This window comes from Gymnodraco acuticeps, unplaced genomic scaffold, assembly GCF_902827175.1.
Source record: "Gymnodraco acuticeps unplaced genomic scaffold, fGymAcu1.1, whole genome shotgun sequence".
Lineage (NCBI taxonomy): Eukaryota > Metazoa > Chordata > Actinopteri > Perciformes > Bathydraconidae > Gymnodraco > Gymnodraco acuticeps.
This window is the reverse complement of record NW_022990722.1, coordinates 743,698-763,875: the sequence shown is the minus strand read 5'-3', so window position 1 is coordinate 763,875 and position 20,178 is coordinate 743,698. Positions and strand designations below refer to the sequence as shown.

Here is a 20,178-nt window from a genome sequence, read left to right as displayed (position 1 = left end):
TTTTTGCCTTTAGGTGGATCAACTATCTGATCACATCCATACACAGGCACAAGAAGTTTCACACGGGCCCAGACAGTGAAGAAGGTTAGGAAACATTCATATTTCTTTACTTGTGTTTGAACTTTAGAAACGCTTCTAGTCGTGTTACTCTCCCAAAATGTCTTGCAATTCCTTTGGTGCGTATACAATCTATTTTGCCTGACTTGCAATTTGGGGTTTTCTAAATAAATGATGAGGTGTCCTTTTATTTTGGTGCCAGAATAATGGGCATGATTATTGGGTCTCCTGCTCCAAAACCATTATCTCCAACATCTTGACACCTCAATCATATCATAGTCATTCATGAGAGAAAATATACATATCAGAAGAATCCATTTTTTAAATCTTTGTGGCCCTAGAATGTAGGATTACATTATCTTTAACAAGCAGAGTTAATTGGGAACCTACTGTTTTATTATTTTATTTGAGTGTAACTAGCCAATTAAAAATGATCAGAAAGGTTGACTGTGATGACATTCTTTCACTTTTGTTGACACATTTATCCGAAAACCTTATGCTCTAATACACTATGATATAAAGTGTTGTGGTTGTTTAAGTAATGCAACAACTGTGTTTATTTGTGAACAGAATGTTACAGTGAGACTGAATCAGAAAGCGAGACATCACCGTCGCCTCGTAGAAGAAACAAGGTCGGTACAGTTGAAGTCAACACATGCATAAACACACAACACACACTATTTGAAGAAGCATTCAGATTATTTGATGTCTTATTGTGTGTCTCAGAAAGTGCAGTCCCACACTCTGCCTCGCCCCAAGGGGAAGACGAACAAGGTGCCATTAGTCAGTGCTGTGACAGGGGGCAGCAAAGGAACAGGTTTGACTTCTCAGCTCTTTCTTTCTCTCTCATTGAATGATCTCTTGAATAAGTGAAGGCTGCGTCACTCTGATAGATGTTTTAATAATGTAAGTGGAAAACTCATTTTCATCATGACTTGTTTTCTTGACTTTACCCTGAGGATGTTTGTGCCGAATCAACCGTCAACAACACCAAACCCCAGTGCGATATTTTGGATTTAATTAACATTTTCATATCTCTCCTTCCATTCTCATTCCCTTTCTCTGTGTTCGTCCCTGTGAGAAGGAGGACCAGTGGATGAGATGGGCATGATGCTAAACAACATAAAGGAAGGAGGGGTCTCTCTGATTGGCAAAGAGCAGCCATTCACACACGACCACTTCAGGAAATCGTTTATTCGACGCAACAAGAACCCCATCATCAATGAGAAGGCGCACACGCTCAGAGCACTTCAGAGCACTCTTAAGGTGAGCTCAAAAGCCATCGGCGAGTGTCTCCACTTACACTTCAAACATAATATATATATATTGAAATGTATTGACAATAATACAATACAGATACAGCTAATTTAGCATTTCCCCATTAGAAATAACTGTGTGACTGGAGGATAAGGAAATAAGAGTGATCCGAAAACATTTTTTCAGCTTGAAGTGTTTTATTTACTCACATTTTTTTCCCAGTGGTTGAACAACATTTTTTTTTTTTTTTTTAAATCAAACTGCATAAACACTTCAGTTCAAGTAAAAGTCCTGGAATCAAACTTTTTAGTATATTTTTGTAACTTTGTTTAAAGTATGTAAGTATCCATCAACATCTTGATGGAGTAGGAAAATTAAAAGTACCAAAAATGCAAAGTGTCTCCTTTAACTGTGTTATTTTTACAAAATATTATATAACATTACTCTGACATTGTACAATCATTAATTCACAAGAAAACAATCTAATAAACTCTTGCACTCCAACCTAACTTACCATGAGGATTGGGTGGGGAAATCTGTATCTTTTAGTAGGATTTGCTGTAAACCTATATTAACTTTCCTTTTCTGTCTCCTATCAATGACATTCTTGTACAGGAGGTCTGTTGTGCTCAGGTAGTGAGAATCTGGATCTTTGTGTTTATATGTGCATGGTCACTCAAACCTCTTTCCCTCTACAGGCCAAAGAGGTGGAGCTGCTGCACATCAACAAGCTGTTAGAGGAGTCAGATATGTCAGCTTCAATGTATCGTCAGTGGAAGGAGAACAACGAGGAACTGGTGAAAGAAATCGAGAGACTGGCCGCACACAAGTCCAGCGAAGGAGCTGAGGGCACAACAGAGCAGGACACGCCCATTGAGGACGTTGCCTTGGAAACTGTCGATAAGGAAACAGCCTCCTCGGAGACAGAGGGCGCGTACAGACTGAGCCTCAGCGACGGGGAGCAGCTCGTAGACGCCGAAACGTCTGATGTTCTCCTGGAGATCCCACTGGGTTCTCCCAGCCCCAGTTCAGTGTTAGAACTCTCTCTGGGATCGCTGCAGGATTCAATAAACGAAAAGCTGAGTGAAATGGTGGAGAGCGGAGAAGCCGCCGAGAACTACTTCTACATTTAACCCCACGCTTGAACAGTCACATCACTGTAAAGTTGCTATGTTTACTAGAATCAGACAAATGGACGAGGTTTTTCATGCAACAGTTCAGAGAGATTTGACTGTGTCTTATGCTGACGTTAGGAATTGGTCAAAATTGCCAATAAATCAGCACTTTAATCAAGCACGTCAGTGAAATGCATCAGTGCAGATTTGGACTTGCTCACAACAAACAAATATGTCAAGTTTACAACAGAGAAAATGAACAATTTGCCAAGTGTCAATCAGTATGTATTTATGCGATTCTACAGCCGTCTCGTTCTCCTAGTGATAGAAAGTAGAACTTTCTTAAAATTCAATGAGAATTTGTAATATAAGTCATGACTCTTGTAATGTGATATGTAAATACAGTTTTACTATAAATACTGTATGTATTTGTTTATTGACAGTACCTTAATAAAAGGTATCCATTTTAAACATTTTGCACAGAACATTTGCTTCAGAAATACCCTTGCTGTAGCCACTTGTTGCTTAAGATGATATTTTTGTCTCTGTCATTTGATCAACCTTCTTTCCCATATGAGAACAAAGTGCACTTCACCACATATGTGTAAAGACACACAGTATGAACCATATACTAGAGCAGCTTGACAGCTCTGGATCTGTGTCTTTATTGCCAAGGGCTGCCACAAATGCAGCAAAACAAGTAAAGACTCCTCAATCGCTGAGAGGCCTATTCACTGTAGCATCGATCAACCTAATAAAAAGGGAGCAATGATGACCACTGAAATCTGTTGCGAAGTTTGTGTTGTGGTTATCAGGATAACTGAATGGTAAATGACTGACACACCTTGATAAAGCATGTGTGTGGTTCCCTATGTATGTGATTAAGTGCAAGACAGAGAACATTATAAAGTGCATTTATGTGTATGTCCATGAACATTTGTTTACTGTGCATTCAACAATTATTCAGAGATTCTTCACACTTGTTGCAGCCTATTGCTAACATTATTAAAATACTGCTTGTTCCTCTTCAATCTACACTCAATGCTTCATGACAAAGTGATAAAGGGATTTTTCATTTTGTTTGCAGCAAGTTTTTCCCAGAAAAACATTGAAATGTTACTTTTTAGACATTTAGATCTTTATCTCTGTACTGGAGGAGTATGGTTTCTCCAAACTATGGAGACCACTGTGAACTTGGGAACCTTTAATGCAGCTCGTCTTTTTTCCAGCCTTCCCCAGATCTGTGTCTGGACCAGTCTATGGTCTGGACATGATCCCTACATACAGGTGGGTGTGTGCTTTTCTAAATCATGTCCAATCAGTTAAATTATCCACAGGTGGACTTCACTCAAGAAGACGTGATGATCAAGAGAATCTGGAAGCCCCTGTGATAAAAAAGTATAAAAGTGTCTTTAATACATATGATTCACCAATAGGGTTTATTGGAGATTGTTCCATTATTTTAACAATTTTCTCAAGAAGTTGCAACTTAATATAATGTAAAAGTAAAGGGGTCTGAATTATTTCTTATTGGAATGTGTTTTTAGGATATTCAAACACAAATTATGCAAAAAAACACAGAACTTAAATGAAAAAAGTTTGTTTTACTGAATGAGTGGAATGTTCTTTCTTACTGTATGGTTTAATCCCTTTTCTTTTCAGTGCATGACTCCAGTCCCTGCCTACATTAAGTGTCCTTTGTTTTCTCAACTAGTGAACATAATTGCCTTATAATTGTGCAACATGCATGTTGAACGTCTGGTCTGCATTAGATTGCTCATTGTTACTCACTTGCTAAATGGTGTTGATTTATGCCCCGGCCACACGAGGACGAAAACGGCTAAACGCATAGGATTAACGCAAAGGCAATCGCAAAAAAGCTTCCGTCCACACGCAATAGTCATCCGGATAGTGTCTGTCCACACGAGACAGCTCCGTTTAGCTCCAACCGCTGGAGAAGCTGCAGTACATATGCAGGAGCCTGTACGTGGCGCTGTAACTTTCTCCACAAAAGCAGCGAAGAAGCATGGTTGTCATGGTTGCCCTTCTGTTTATTCTCCGCGGTGGGGGCCGAGGGAACCAGGCAGAGTTTTTCACCAGTCAACGTGTATTAAAGTTTAAATCTTCCGACAAAATTATAAAAGTGCCAGTCAAAGGTCTTCTTTGTTATTTATTGAGCTTTAAAACAAATGAATAACGAATCTATATATTATAATAATAAAATAGCCTACACGGAGCCTCTCTTTTCCCTCCCTCTCTTCGGACAGCGCCAGTGTCTGTTTCATGCAGCAGCTGATCCAGTAATGAGTGACCCGGCCGACAGTAAAAATAAACATATTTATATCTAGTTTAGGTAGTTTGAGAGGTAATTAAAATAGCTAAGGGTGATGATCGGACTTGAAGTGTGTGTTTTACTCCGTTCACCACCGCATCACAGCGGGAGGAGCTGCAGGTGAGCAGAGCTGCGTGTCTCCGTCCTGTCAGATTAGACTTCACTCGTGTATAGGTCCATATCGAGAGAAAGATAAATAATCTGAATTCAGTGTGCAGTTTACTTTGACGCGGGGGTGAGCAGCAGAGGTGGGGAGAGGCGGGGCTATTGCCTCATCATTATCAGAAAATGATCGTATAGGGCGTACACACGGAGCCGTTGGACCCCCCAGAGCGTTGCGTATGCCGTTCTATCCACCTTGGGACCCGTTATCGTTTACGCAGTCGTTTAGTGCCGTATTCGGTCGTCCTCGTGTGGCCGAACGGTTTATATGACACTAAACAGTAACGCAAACGACCGTTTTCGTCCTCGTGTGGCCGGGGCATAAGTGCCCATCAGCTCGTGATGTGTTCACATAATGGGGCTCTTTCTGATGATTCACTGAAGTCACCTTATCCGCTGTGCATGAGGTGACCTTTTACCTGTTAGCTTTGTGTGGGGATGTTTTGTTTTTTTAAATGTATTTCCCTTAATCTGCTTTTACTCTTGATGGCAAGTAAAAAAAGTGGGAGGCAGCACACAGTAATATTTAGGTTTTTAATGTTTTATTCAATGTGGAATACACCACGTATGAACACACTGTGACAAGTTAACACCAATACAAACAACAAACAACACCCTGGTGTACATCCTCCTTCTCCTCAAACACTGTTTGGACTCCTCAATGTTTGTGTTATCAAGACAGTAATATCACATTCCCTAGAAGGGTCCTTTGTGGATGTATTTTACAAAGATTTACTCTGGAAGGCTGATAAATCTACATATTATTTGTGATGTTCTTAAAGTCTACCTGACTTCTAAAATATGTATTTTTGAAGATTGTTCTCTACAGTCCAATTAACTACATTTGTCAGAAAAACAGGGGATTTTCATCAATGTGACTTACTACAAAGTACAGATAAAACAAGCGTTCAAAGTTTACAATGTCTAAAACACGTTTAATCAATTGTCTTTATTCAAAGCCTTAACATTATCTAAGCAGCATTTCATTTATCACAAATATGTCACATTTACATGTAAAAACATCTTGCTAACAGTACAAAAGCGTGGCTACAATGTAAAATACGGCACAAAGATAACTCAGTCATGTTTTCACTACAGTGAAAGGCAGCAGAAAACTTGAGCTTTTTTGTTTTTTGTAACATTATGTGTGATTGTGTTTCTGTCTACATCACGAGGCAATTACATCCGTCTTGCTCATATCTGACATTCAAGTCCATTATGGAGCAGTCATTTCCACAGTCATTTTGAATTGACTCATTTTGTTAGTTGGCAGATGTATCAGCTGATGAGTTTGAATTGACTTTATTAAGTTCACACCTGTCCAGATTTGGTCATTTTCACCCATATGATCTTTAGGTCATTTATGTGTGAGGTTCATACTCTAACAACTGACTTCGTATACCTCCGTGTCATGCTTGGTGATCTCGGGACATGATCGGCATGCAGGACAGACTGTCAGCTCCGGGCAGGCTGGGCAGGTGGGATATCTTGCTCGTTTGAAGCTGAACATCAGAGCAATGCCTCCCACCACCTGTAAACAAGACCCCAACCACCCAAAGTAGAGCGAGCCCGCCGGACGCAGGATGAGGTGGGGGAACCTGGGGTAGTTGATCCCCAGTCTTGCCAGATTGTGGGTGTACACCCCGAGCGCAGTGAGGCTCAGCAGCCCGGCCGTCACCACCAGGAGACCCCCTGTAGCTGCTACACCTCTCATGGGAATATCTGTCCAGCACCGGACCCCGATACACGCCAGGACGATGCCGGTGCCGCACAGGAACAACGAGCTCAGGATCAAACCTTGTGCCAGGCGAACCCTCGGGTCCCTCTGGTACGGACCCGACACAGGCCAGCACTGCTTCAGCTCCGAGTGCTCCACCTGCACGCAGCTCTCCCAGAGGCCATCAGAGCGCAGCAGCAGCAGAGCTTCCACTGCCCCAGACCTGACCCCCACCCCTTGACCTTTGACTCCTGTCATGCCCAGACGAGCCTGTCCCTCTCTCCACTGAGGGGTGATGGCCGCAGTGAACACCAGGACCAATCCCAAAGGGGCGAAGACAATCCCCATCACCATGGAGGCTGGAGTATGCATCGCAACCCTGATTAGCACAGATCTGAGGTCATGTAATTAATTATTCAGGATTAAATATTCCCGCTGTAACTGCACTCAGTCTAGATTATTTTCCAAAGTTAGAGGAGAGTGGATTCTGCTTGTGTCTGTGTCGTTGGTCCCCTTAGAGAAGTGCAAATCTGTTCAGAAAGGATAAGATAACAACATGTTGATGATAACGAAGACACAATCTCTTCTGTTATTTATTGGAGTGTTTCAAAAAAATGTCCTTGACCAGACACTGCCAGACAAATAACTGTAAAACTGAAATATTTCTCTCACAAAATATATAATTCAGCTTTTAACAGTGCAATGATCCCCCCTGTTTCCCTACATGTTCCCTGTTACGGTTTCTTTAGAATATTTTATAAATTGTAAGGTGCTTTGAAATGCGTCTCTAAATAGAAAGAATTATTATTATTATTATTAATGATCGGAACAATAAAAGTCCAAAGAAGTGGAAGATAACACCTTACCTCTTCGTCAAAACTCTCCCCTCTTTTGGCTGCTGACTCTTCATTGTGACCGTCTGAGTGAAAGGGAAGAGATCATCGGAGAGTGTCAGGTGGAAGTGATGGAGAAGACAGGTAGAGGTTTAAGACACAAAATATGTGTGAAGCGGAGCAGAGACGAAAACATCAGCATCTGGAGGAAGCAGAAGGAGGTTGGGCTTCGCTGGACAGGAGAAATAATGAACGGTTGCCGCTGTCTCTGTTGCTAGGTTACAGTAACAAGGCCAGTCACACCATGACAGTGTGGCTCTATTTATCATAATACCTATTCAACTCATCTCTATACAATTCATGATTGCCTTGAGTACGCAGACGAAGGCAGACTTGACATTAAAGCATGTGTTTTTTTCTGAATCTGTGTGTGTTGTTTTGTTCTCAAAGCCTGACTGAATTGATGTCCAGCTATTACCTTCTAATCATTGTTTCCAGGTTAGTAATCATGTCCAGCCAGCGTCTGAATGCAGAATGAGTGCATGGTGTCTCTGACTGGAGACAAACAATGCCCTCTGGGACGGAGACAGAACAACTTGAGTGTGTGACGCACATGCACACAGCCACAATCAATGATCTCTGTCAAACAAACACACACACATCATTGATAGTGTGATAATGCCCATAATGTAAATAAACCTCTATTTCCCTGTCACAGTCACAACATCTTTATTTAAACCAAAACCCAGACGTGGTAAGGAAATAAAGGAAGGATAAATAATATTTTCTTACATTTCTTTTTTATTTCAACCCTAAAATATAGCCATTATTACTTGTAAGTCATTGAAAAGAAATACGTTTTTGAATAAAAACGTAAGTGTAATAGGTAGTAATAATAATAATAATAATTCCTTACATTTATTATAGCGCTTTTCCAGATGCTCAAAGCGCTTTACAAATACACATTACACACATATCATACATGTAACGGTCATGTACTGTGGACAATACCCACAGGAGCAAATTCAGTAGAAGTGTCTTGCCCAAGGACACAATGGCTTTGCAGAGAAGCGGCGGCGGTTTTCGAACTGGTGAGTAAGTAAATAACTATAACGTACAGTAAATATCCCTTTATATACTTTGTATACATATATATACACTTCATTATACTGCCTTGATGAAGTGTACCTTTTATCTACTGAAGGATACACTCACAAACTGCTGAGTTGTAATGACTGGAATATTTGACACCAGAGGATCATGTGCTTTCCACAAAAAAAAGTCACTTCCTTATAGTTATAAAAAAAAGTAAGACATTAAAGAAATCCTACTGGATACAGAATTGGCGCAGACACTGTACTGAATAAATAATTTAGAAGATTAAAAAAAGAAACCATTTGATTCATGAGTTTGAACCGTTTTTGTATTTAGAATCGAATATTGGCAAGACATATAATAAATAATCTGTTTAAGTAAAGGAATGGTGTAGGGATAATGGGGGAAAACGCCAATTTGTAAGCCAGATATCAGCTTGTATTTGTTTGGTGCACTATGGAGAGGATGTTGAGCTGAATTATAACATTCAATCTCATTGATGGTTAGATATTTCACTTCTGGAAATGTCACTGGAGAGTGGATGACATATAAACCGATCAATCACATTTCAAGGTACAGTGGGAAATGCAATTTATTTTAATTATGAAAAATTCAAAGACAATCAAGCTTGTATCAGTTTTAGAATAGACATACATGATTAAATGAGCCATACCAGAATATATATATACCACAATAAATGAAAATACCAAAGGATGCTGCAAAAATCTAGGAGAGTTTAAATGTCAACCTTGTAATAAGATTGATTGCATTATTTCCTCGTGTGCTACTAGAATGTATTGACTTTAGATGACACGCATGAGGATTGAAGACTTGACCCAGCAGTCAAGACATCCTCTCTGTTTCCACTTTGTATCACTACGCAGAATAATCATTGTTATCATCTTATCACCTAAACGCATTGACTTCACCAGAGGTTGTTGTTGCAGAGCTGGTGAGAGGGGAGCTATAAAAACATCTGCAGGGTGGCACAACATCGCAGAAGCTGGTCATGAATTGAAAATGATGAATATGCTGGAGGGTTATTAATAGCAACACTTTCTCTCATGCAGGCACATTTGAATGCAAACACACATACAGACGCAGTCCATGCACTGGCAGCCACTTACCATTCAGGAGGGGATGTTGGGGTATCTCACTGCAGATCGCTAGCTGCCTCCCTGCTCTCCTCTGAATGGCTAACATGTTTCTCTCTCAGGCAGCAGATGGTGCAACCACCTCTTCATTATTCTCACTCTCTCTTCCTCCTCATTTGTCCTCGCTTCAGCAGTCTCCCCACACGTCTCTGCCTTTGTTTGTCTGTCCCTGCTTTTGTCCGCTTGCATTGCTGCCTCCCGGGTCGTCTGCCTCTCTGTCTCAGGTTCTGTGTGTGTGTGTGTGTGTGTGTGTGTCTATTCTACTTGCTGGAGGATGTCTGTTGTATCTTGGACAGAGTGCCTCGATGCTTTTCCCTGCCAGTGTTACCAAATAGGGAGAGCTTTTCTGCATATGCCAACACTTCAACATACGAGTGTGTTTCCCTTTTTTGCGGCACACAAAGCTGTGACAAAACAAAGGATGTCATTTGTTTGTGTGTTCATCTCATCTCAGCAAACTGACCCATACATACACCTCCTTCAGATGCTTTTCTTTACTCTGCAGAGTGCTTGTTGCATATTTCAAATGAGTACTTCACATAAAAAGAGAAGATTATTTTAATTGTGGACACACACACACACAAACGAGAAGTGCCCCTTATCCTTAGTTTGTCATAGTGAATATTGATTTTGGCTGTGAATTGCTAGCTTTCCATCAGATATGTGTGCATAATAGAAATTAGTCAGACCCAAAATGTATTATGCATTTTCTTTATTTTCTTTAAAAAAGAGGCAAGATGTGACTAATACAACCAGCACTGCAATTGTACAACAATGAAATATTACAGGGATACATGCACGATTTGAAATGATGCATAACGTATAAGGGAAAAACTTTTAACACGCACACAGAAACACACATACTACGAGTATAGTATCAGGGGTTTTGGGGGATTTAAAACCGTTTAGGAAACCTCTGCGGTTGCACCATACAGGCAGGAAATGTCCACAACCTAGGACTAATTGATGGCCGATGCTAACTTTTGTGTGGTTTTATGGGTGGAAATGTCTGACTAGAGGTTCTGAATTAAACCCAATGTCGGGCCATTTTAGTCATGAAACTAACAGGAACCTACACGAAGATACTTATGGCAGTGAAAAAACCTCATTAGTAGGTTGTGGGTGAGGAAACGCACCATTGGCTCTTGTGGAAGAAATGATGGATACAATAAAAGCAGCAAGAATAGCAACCTCTGAAAATACACTGTACACAAATCATGTACAGAGGTCTGTAAAAAAAATTGAAATACATAGCAACTTGTAGAAAATGGATTGCGACATGCTTTGGCTAGTTCATAAAACACTGTCATATTAAAATCTATATACAATATATGTACAAGCTGTTTATAATAATTTCTCTTACGTTACAAACAACAACATAATGGGGCGAGTAGTGGTATTTACAACATCGAGAAACGTATTGACGTTTTCAACAAAAATTGGAGAAACTGGAGTCTTTTTAGCCCAGTTGGTTTCAGAAGTCCTCAGCTTAAATTGTCTTTTACTGAGCAGTGCTATTAGAGATGGTTTCAACTGGCAGCTGTGATATTTAACATCCTTCAATGGAGCCAGCTGGCTCTCATACTTCAACGAGGGTGATCTGGAACTGACCGCCGACATCTGACATCTCAATGAGGAAGGCCGACTGGTTGGTGTAGTGTTGGATGATGTTGTCATCCATGTGGACAAAAATTCTAAAAGAAAACGACAAGCAAAAAGAAAAAGGTCAGTTCAGTGATCGCTATCTCAGTTGGAGAACAGTGTGCCAAAACAACAAGATAATTTGTCTTCTTTAAAACTAGCATGTCAAAAATGTGACCTGCCTTACTTTTTTACTCAAGTGTGACATAAACAGGTCACAAGGGTTCTAGTTGTTGGTGAAAGACAATATGATTTGTTGGGAGGAAACGTCTCGTACAAAAACAAAGTGGTAGTATCTCCTGCATCAGTAGTAAATCAGGTCACTCTCTTCCTCCTTCCCAGCACCATCATAACCTTTAAGTCTTTAATGACTGAACTAACCAGAGGCTTGTGCATTTTGCTTGCAGGGACAGACAGGACTGATTGAAGACAAGAGCAAAAGGGGAGGGAGGGAGCTGCGGGGAGAATGTAACCCAACCTGTTAGCCTAGCTGCTCCCCCTGCAGTGATAGCTGCCAGCAGCAAGCATGAAGCCGCAGGAAAATAACCTAAAAGGTGTTTCAGTCTCTCTCAGGAGGTCCTATTTACATCTCAAGAAATCACCCCTGATCTCCTTTGTTATTTTACAGGAGGTGAGCCAGACTTATCCGTTTGAGTGCACTGACGGCGTGAGATAAAGCCAATGTATTATTTGAAAATGTTGTAAATAACACGTGCTGCTTTTGATGATCCTTTTTAGTAGTTCTTTTTGTGGTAACCTTTTCTGTACTTCTGCAGTGCCACCCTTTTTTTTTTTTTTTAAATGTCTGGCTGATGGCTGATGAGTTTAAAATAAGATCACAACTTGATGGACAACCTTCTATTGGTAACTGGAAGCCTTCAGCATTATCTCTTTCAACACCAAAATACTTCCTGATGTTCCGATTAGATGATGTTATGAAAACATAAATACAAAGTACAACAATTGCCTCATGACTCATCTGCAGGGCTTTTCAAATCTTTTCATCCTCCCTTAGTCATTCGTCTTCTTTCCGAGGAGCTGCAATTAACACATTCCAGGAGGCCGAGCCAACTAACCTACCTACCCAGTCTGTCCACATGCGCTTCCATAGAGCAGGACCAGATTACAAACACAAACTAATCCCTGAATGTATGCTCATTGTCTGTCAAAAAGACACTCACCCTCTCTTGCATTTTTTGTAGATTTTCCCAATGGTGTCTATTTGCATACCGTACTTTTCTGAAACCTGAGGAAGGAGACAACAGTTAGCATGAGCTCCCACTGAAAGAAAGATGACGTACTTGACAGGTAACAACAGTAAATCTTGACAGTAAAGTTAATCCTATGCGGGGAAGTAATGCGTTAGTTGGAAGACAACAACAGAGACGAGGTAAAGGTGCTGTTTATCTCCAGCTCAGAAATGTGCTCAGATAATAATAATAATAATTCAGGAATTTGTTTTAAGTCAGTGTTTGTTACTTACAGCTTCTCGGAGGCCCAGCAGTGTTGGTGCTTTGAGCATGAGCGCATCGAACACCTCTTCAGCGCATGTCCTCACGTACAGAAGAACTATTGGAAATCAGGAAAAGGAACAAACCGTTTAGCTTGAAAGACAAGGAAACCTAATTTGGTCATAATTGATGGCACCTTTTTCGTTTTCTAAGCGTTTTAGTTTGCTATGTACCTCTTTGCGAGTCTTCTTTGCGGGCTTGCTTGGTGGGTGGAGAGCTGTTCTGGTCTCTGTCTGAATACGATCTCTTCATAGAACTCCTAAAAACAAACAAAAGACGTTCACATTAGACTAAAAGCCACAATGTGTGCATTTGTAAATAACTGGTTGTGATAGCTGTTCATTTTGCATTGTTGTTCACTTTGCTTACCTTTCATTCTCATCCATTGGTGGAGCCTGGAGAGACAAAGAGAAGCAGACAGGAGACAAGAGATCTGATTAGAGACCAGTCACCTTTCCCACCATTGTCAGTGCGCAATATCTAGATGGAGGAATGTTATCTCTCCAAGACTGAATTTCCCATAACCCTTAACAGAACTACATAAGCGTGGACACTGATGGAGAGACACAGATAGGACCGTCCTACGCTTAATAGTGTTCTGTCTTAGCCACAGACTGTGGAGCATTGCATCACATCGTTATTTTGTAATTCATTTTTTCATTCAGTTTCCCTCACTGTTAATCAGGCGAGTTGTGTTTAAATGACATATATTGCTTTCCCTCTACTGTACACACACATCAGTATAGACCCCATAGTGTGGGAAAACTGACCTGTCTGAACAGCTCCTTACTGTTATTGTAAGTGTGTGTGCACATGTGAGAAAAAAAACAGGGACTATAAGGGTGGCTCACACTGTATGTTAGGTGTCTGATGCACCAGGTGTGTGTGTTTGTGTGTGTAAGCCCCCATAGCTTAATCCCAGTGTCAGCAGCTGTAGCGACTTGCAGTTGTGCCTGGTTTCGACTCCAATTAGCTCATCTGATGTAAAGTCTGTCTTTTTCCCCTCCCAGCCCACTTTTCCCACTACATACTTTCCCACGTTTTTTTCCCCTGCCTCTCCCGTGCCTGCAGGGATACAGGGGTCGGGAACATGATTCACTCAACACAGAGGGAGGGGATATACATTAGTGAGAGGAGGACCTACCATGCGCTGTATGCTGGAGAGGTGTGTTTCTGGAATGAAGAGGACTGGCTGGGTGATGTGGTCTTCCAGGGTTTGGAAGAAGGTGCATTCGCTGCCCATGGAGCTGCTCACTAAAGACTTGTCTGGAAACAAATGGAAGAAGTTAGAATACACTCTCTTGAAATGCTTGTTTACTGTAGGGAATTATCTTTAAGATGCACTGTCTTATTGCAACACTCACTGTTAGAATCTTTCTGTCCCCTCCTTTTGCTTCTCTTCCTCTCCTCATCACGCATCTTTCTCTCCGCACCCTGAGGACACACAATCACATGGTTACAAATATGACTCCACACAATATGTTGTTTTTTGTGTGTGTTAAAGAAGGTGTTTGAAGTGAAATGCCCAAAGCGACATACCTTATCACAGAAAATCTTGACCTGGCAGGCGGCTCTGTGTAGGAGCTGGTTGGTTCCCGAGCTGAAGTCGTACGTGTCGATCTGGATGTGTAGAGGCTGGCCTTTCACACCTTTCTGAGCGGAGAAGTCTGTGCTTAGGGAGTTGATGCCAATGAACACCTGTGGAGATAGGAGGAGGTTTTTTTATTATTAGATAGAGTTAAGAATACCAAAGAAAACTGCAGAAAAAAAGGGTGTGCAGTAGTTGTCTTTTCCCGTCATCTATTATTTCACCGTCTTATTTTTCCCCTTTTTTATTCAAACAGTCTATATACTCTTTATCATCACATTTTCTGCCTATAATTTCCCCTCTTCCTGCTTCTTTCCACCTGCAGCAGGTTTGGTGGCCCCGCCCCAGCGCCTTTGGGCCAGAAGAACTCGAATAAGCCGCAGTGGCTTTTGCGGCAGTGGTGACAGGAGCCTCAGGGCCAAACACATTTCTGGGATTCCTCCCCTCCCTCCTCAGCCACTCCTTCTCCTCTCCACCTCCCTTCTCAACCTTTTCTTTTAAATCCTCCACCTGTTCCTTCCCTCTTCAGAGAACTGGCCTTGCGGTGCCAAGTTATATGAAAAACATCTATGCATACCTGTGTGTGTGTGTGTTTACCTTGGCTTCTTCATTGGGGTTCCAAACAAAGGAGATAGCATTGAATGCCACCTCCTCTATGTTGCTAACGCCGTCGAACACTTCTTTGTAGTCTGCTATAAAAGAAAACGAAAACATTTTGAGTATTTTTTTACGTCTTAAATAAACTTTTTTCCTGGTGTCTAATCAGATAATGTAATAGGATATTCTTGTGTAACACATGACAGAAAACTGCCGGTGCACAGTGAGTTTGCATGTTTTCGTGTGTGAGGAACATACCGATGTCAATGACCCTCTGCTTGGCTGTCGGCTGACGTGCGTGCCAGTGATTCCAAAAGCGGAGCTGCATTTCTGGGCTTTTGTCGTTGTCAAACACAGCCATCACAACAGTCTGAAGTGGAGAAAAGAAGGTGACAGAAAACAGTGTTATTCTTTCACCTGCTTATATTTCTTCAAGAAATCTCCTTTTATATTCATTATTCACTCCGAATCCCTCTTTTCTCCCACATTGTCATCAGTTGTTTGCAGTGAGCGGGTGTGCTTTTGTGTATATATGTATATGTCCTCTCTAAGTCACCTGACAAAGAAAAGTGTTGTCACCTATGTATTAAACCCACACCACACCTTCCACCCCCTCATCCTCGTCCACTCCTCTTTTTTACCACTCTCCTAAGGAGCTGTTGATTCGCTGCACTCTGGCCTCATTACACCAGCGCAGGAATAGATTATACAGGGCAGAGCACTTGTCATTTTAATGGAACCACCCCGGTGAGCAGGGTGTCAGCAGGGAATTAGTCACAGAGGAGCCAACTCCAAGGGAGGGACAGATATTTGGGAAGGGTTGCCTTGGTGGCACGCAAATAATTCACCATGTTTTTATGTAACTTAGACGTAGGAAAAAAACAACATCTCAGGATTATCATTTCTAAAATTAAAATAAATGATGTGTTTCTGTGACTCACCTTGACTTTAGTGGCGGTGAGGCCGGCGCTGCTGTCCACTCCTGAGAGAGTAATGGGGTAAAACTGTCCCTTGTTCAGGTAGACCATGGGCAGTTCACTGGATTTGTAAGAAGAAGCGATGGGAGCTCCTAAGGTGAACTGGAAGTCACTCCTGAACCTCTCCCGTGGGGAATCAGTGTAGGAGCCGGAGTAAACCGGGCTGGGCTGATCTTCAGTAAAGGGGTCGCTGTAGGGAAGAGTCTGAAATGCACAAAAGGATATTTTTTGAATGAAAGGGAAAAAGGAGAGAAGGAATTGCCAAATAAAAGAGGGAAGTATTCACTTCCACTTGAGGATAAAATTACCTCAGCGTTGGGGTCGGGGAAAGCACCGGTCAGCAGAGAATCGAAGATGATGTTGAGTTCCTGTTTGTCGTAAGTGTCCGACACTACGCTGGTCAGGGTGGCGTAGGTGTCTGAGGTGGTGGGAACAGAGAGGGGCATGGAGACGTTCTGCTTGGATCCCAAAACATCTTGGTGATGGCTCAAGGTTCCACTCTCAGAGAGGATCTTCATTACGTTGGCGGACCCATCCAATGAAACAAGATCATTGGTTAGACTCCTGGCGGGGACGAAGAAAGAAGAGGAAGGAGAAGATTAATTACAACAGGGAAGCAGCTTTTGAGAGGTCAGCATGACTATTGGTAATACTTCACCCAGGTACCAAGAAAGCAAAGAAACAAACAGCCTTAAAGTGACGAACAGTGGTGTGTGTTAAACTTTACAGAAGCCTGCAGACAGCCTGTGCAAACGTTCTGCACACACAGCTACTGCAAGGTAAACTCGCAGAAAAGACGCGGTTGGAGTCGGGGTGGGTTCTATTTGTCTCTTAATCCATCTTTTTTTCTTCTCTGTGTTTGAGTTTCTCTGTACAACATGTTTGAGGGGACAACACTGCGCCCCAACAATGGCCATTTCTCACCCACTGAACAAGGAATGGAGGGCTCAGTGAGGACAGAGGAAGGAAACAACCATTTGTCTGCCTGTTGTGAAACTCTTTAAGCAAAGCAGAGATGATGATAGAGAGAGGATGGATGGATGGAAGGGCTGGAGAGGTAGACAATAATCCCCCTCACTCTGTTTGACTTGGGGATTACCCACTCACCTGTTTATGGCCTCCCAAAGCCCTGCCTTTCTCTTTCTACACTCTCTCTAATACATTGTAATCAGTGACAACAGGGGTTGGAATAATAGTTATAGTTATATAAATAAATAATATAAATAAATGTTAATAGTTTTTTTTTTTTTTTTTTGCAATGAAAGTAATCACTTTACTTGGTAGAAAGTGTGTGTAACAAATTATAAATGCGGTAAAAATGATTTTACAGCACCAGTTTTTGAACTTGTGTCTTACCTCTCTGTTTTGCAGATGTTGCCACCACGATGGCAGGAAACATTCTTATGATCTTTCTGGTTCTGTAAAACAAAATGTATACCATTTACAAAATGGTCCGAGGGCAATAGGATTCATCTTGGGGTAAATGTTGGGTTACGGTTTGCTTATCAATATCAACATTATCTACCTTGCACTGTTCATAAAGCATGGTTAAGGCTGTGAGGTCGTCTCCTGGGTGGAGTCTGGGTTTGGTGTGGTTCTGCTCGGCCACTGGGCTCTCCAGGTAGGGCCAGGAGTCCATGGGGTAGTTATTGTAACGGTTATAGTTGAAGTTCTCGCTCTGAAAGACCAGTCCCAGAGTCCTGCAGAGGGGGAAAAAAAGATTTGAGAATGATTGATTAGATTGACAGTTTGACTTACAAATCATAATTGACTGTAAAAGTGGTAAAAACGTATAATTATCTTGAGGTCCTTAAGGACATTTTTTTAAATTAAAATGTTTATTTGACATGCAGGGTTGACAGAGAGAAAGTTAGCAAGAGTTTAACAGCAGTACCTGAGCCTCGGGGCACTGCACATACTTGCCCCTGAGCATGGAGGGTTTCGATTGCAAAACCACAGAGCTGAGTAACATCCCTCAAAAGCAGTGTTGTAAATGAGGTTTAAAAAAACATGGGCCACCCACTAGCAGCCCTCTTAACCCCTCAAACACACACACACACACACACACCTAGTGTTTTGTAGTTTCTTGTTTTGTGAAAGGGAAAAAAAACTACATTCTTGAATCCTTCATAAGCTCTCTTATTTGCAAATAACTCAAATGAGATGACAAGTGTCTTACCAAGTAAATAAATACCCACCAGTGCTGGGCTTTCCAAATGACTTGCAAAAGAAATAAGAGGGGATTCAGAGGATTGGGTTTGTTTGGAAAGACTCGCAGTGACATCAGATTGTAAATATCCTGCCTACCGGGATAATCCCCCTTTGGAGTTTGTCTGTAGTAGCTAATGAACAAATAGCTGCAGTTTACTCTGGATAAACAGCTAATTAAATGTGCTGACAGGACAGAAAGCCCACAGGTGTTCACAACCACAACTGAACCACAGTTTACAGAGAAATCCAGAGGTTTCTCACAAGGATTAGCTTGAAGACCCCACCTGGAAGTGAAACTAGAAACACTGTGTTCAAGCATCGAATACTGTAGATTTTAACATTTGTTATGAAGCCAGATTATATGTTTTTGTCAGTTTACTTGATAGTTCAACTACAGATACTAAACCAAACTCATACACCTGCTCTAAGATGCACCTGTCTCTCCCTTTCACACTCAGCCTCAGTAAATACCACACAACTCCTTTAGTTACTCTCCATTTCCCCCTAAAACCAGCCGGGTGCAGAGGTTTTTAAACAGACAGAGAGGGGGGCTCGTGTCTAGGATTTCTCCATTATGTAATACAATGCAATACATGCTGTCATTGCCCTCTGTCTGTGTCCAACACCCCAAGAGGAGATTCTCATTTCCCGTTGTCCTTTTGTGCTCCGTGGCCCCTTAGGTTAATGACAACACAAGCCGAAACAGACCCACTACAACCACATACCCCATGTGTGTGTGTGTGTGTTAGAATTATCCATATCATTTTACGCTGCAAAACACCCCTTTCTTAAAACTGGGAACTTTCACATGGGGTTCTCATTGCAAACAGGAGGAGGGGGGGACAGAAACCCCCATGAACTATATTTTACTGTATAACACAAAGTCTATCAGAATGACTTAATCTTGTGGACAAAAATAACTTGAAATGCACTTATTTTAAGAAGAAATATTAAAATAAATCCTCACATAACTTACTCAGTCTCTTTGGTCATGTCTCCAATCCAAGTCAGTAGAAATAGGTTCCTTTAGTTTCTACTCTTTGCTGTTTGTGTGAGATCTCCTCCCTCTAAGTCAGTGAGTCTATCAGTCAAGCTGAGAAGAGCACTGACACGCAGATGAGTCAAGTGTTGTGATTTCCTCTGGCCGGGGATTCAGATTTATTTCATGCAAGCAGTGAGTTTCCCTCTCTTCTGTGATTGGCTGAGAGAGTGAAACAGGTGTCTGATGGGACAGGTGTAGGATAATTAACTCTTCACAGGCTGGAGAGAAACTGGCTTGCATGTGTATGAGTGTGTGCAGCCAAGAGAACACTTTGCAAGACAATCCGAGGCAGGAGGGTTTTGAATCTCATTAGGTGCAGAATAAATTAGTGAGATTGGGGATCCAAGAGGTGTGAAATGTTTGGTACAGTAATGACTCTGATAGAGGCAGGAGAGTCCTGGAACTCAGCTTTAACATGTTAATACTTTTTCAGTATCATTTTTCACTCTCCCCCTTATTTACATTTCATGCACTGGTTTTGGTTTCTTTATTTACTACGGATCAAAGATGCAAAAATGCAGTGAATGCTTAAGAGAGGCGGGCTGTTTCGGCTAGAGGTGGGATTCTTCAACCAAAATAAAGTGAAAAAGTTACAATAATTGAATATTTTGTGCATTAAAATCTAAGACAACAAATAATTAATCATCAAGATATTTCTTGAATATAGATTAATGCAGCCACTGTCAATTATGTAACTGTATTACAAATAGCTCTCCCTGTACACATATCATCACTCATTGACAAAGGCACAACCCTCATGGCCAACATTTAAAAAGTACATTTCATGTGAATGTTAAGAAGCTTAATGGACATAGGTAGGAATGAGTGCTTATAGCGGTTCAGCCTGCTCTTGGGAACCCTGATGTTAAAGCCTTCTCTTGAATTTCTA

At 41.4% G+C, this 20,178-nt stretch overlaps 3 protein-coding genes across 5 annotated transcripts in view; 1 reads left to right on the top strand and 2 right to left on the bottom strand.

The window, feature by feature from the left end:
• cnksr1 (connector enhancer of kinase suppressor of Ras 1) overlaps positions 1-3,460 on the top strand; it is a 37,792-nt gene extending 34,332 nt beyond the window's left edge. The window contains exons 17-21 of one of the 2 annotated variants that reach the window (XM_034231751.1): positions 14-84; positions 628-689; positions 784-874; positions 1,139-1,323; positions 2,013-3,460. In XM_034231751.1, coding sequence (XP_034087642.1) covers positions 14-84; positions 628-689; positions 784-874; positions 1,139-1,323; positions 2,013-2,447 — 844 coding nt within the window. In that variant the 3' untranslated portion in view covers positions 2,448-3,460. The remainder of the gene's footprint in view (positions 1-13; positions 85-627; positions 690-783; positions 875-1,138; positions 1,324-2,012) is intronic. The other variant, XM_034231752.1, reaches the window with a different exon arrangement.
• A 1,988-nt stretch (positions 3,461-5,448) lies between these two features.
• si:dkey-221l4.11 (claudin-23) lies at positions 5,449-9,973 on the bottom strand. Its single transcript, XM_034231754.1, has 3 exons — positions 9,696-9,973; positions 7,507-7,559; positions 5,449-7,170 (listed from the first exon to the last, which is right to left on the bottom strand). Exon 3 carries the CDS (start codon positions 7,010-7,012, stop codon positions 6,305-6,307), a length of 708 nt encoding a protein of 235 aa, XP_034087645.1. The 5' UTR covers positions 7,013-7,170; positions 7,507-7,559; positions 9,696-9,973; the 3' UTR covers positions 5,449-6,304.
• A 444-nt stretch (positions 9,974-10,417) lies between these two features.
• grhl3 (grainyhead-like transcription factor 3) lies at positions 10,418-19,406 on the bottom strand. 2 transcript variants are annotated; one of them, XM_034231777.1, is made up of 15 exons: positions 19,224-19,406; positions 17,562-17,736; positions 17,393-17,454; positions 16,345-16,600; positions 16,001-16,240; positions 15,318-15,429; positions 15,060-15,154; positions 14,414-14,572; positions 14,239-14,308; positions 14,019-14,140; positions 13,244-13,269; positions 13,048-13,133; positions 12,847-12,932; positions 12,545-12,609; positions 10,418-11,416 (listed from the first exon to the last, which is right to left on the bottom strand). In XM_034231777.1, exons 1-15 carry the CDS (start codon positions 19,238-19,240, stop codon positions 11,302-11,304), a joined length of 1,686 nt encoding a protein of 561 aa, XP_034087668.1. In that variant the 5' UTR covers positions 19,241-19,406; the 3' UTR covers positions 10,418-11,301. The 2 variants fall into 2 exon arrangements, with proteins under 2 accessions (XP_034087668.1, XP_034087669.1); XM_034231778.1 differs by having other exon boundaries at positions 19,215-19,390.
• Positions 19,407-20,178: the final 772 nt, after the last annotated feature.

Bases quoted from the DNA above. Each gene is read 5' to 3' on its own strand.
- si:dkey-221l4.11 (XM_034231754.1), bottom strand. From the start codon at position 7,012: ATGCATACTCCAGCCTCCATGGTGATGGGGATTGTCTTCGCCCCTTTG.
- grhl3 (XM_034231777.1), bottom strand. The intron at 16,241-16,344 runs GTAATTTTATCC...TGTGCATTTCAG, and splicing joins TCCCCGACCCCAACGCTGAG to ACTCTTCCCTACAGCGACCC. The intron at 12,610-12,846 runs GTAAGTAACAAA...CTCCTTCCTCAG, and splicing joins TGCTGGGCCTCCGAGAAGCT to GTTTCAGAAAAGTACGGTAT.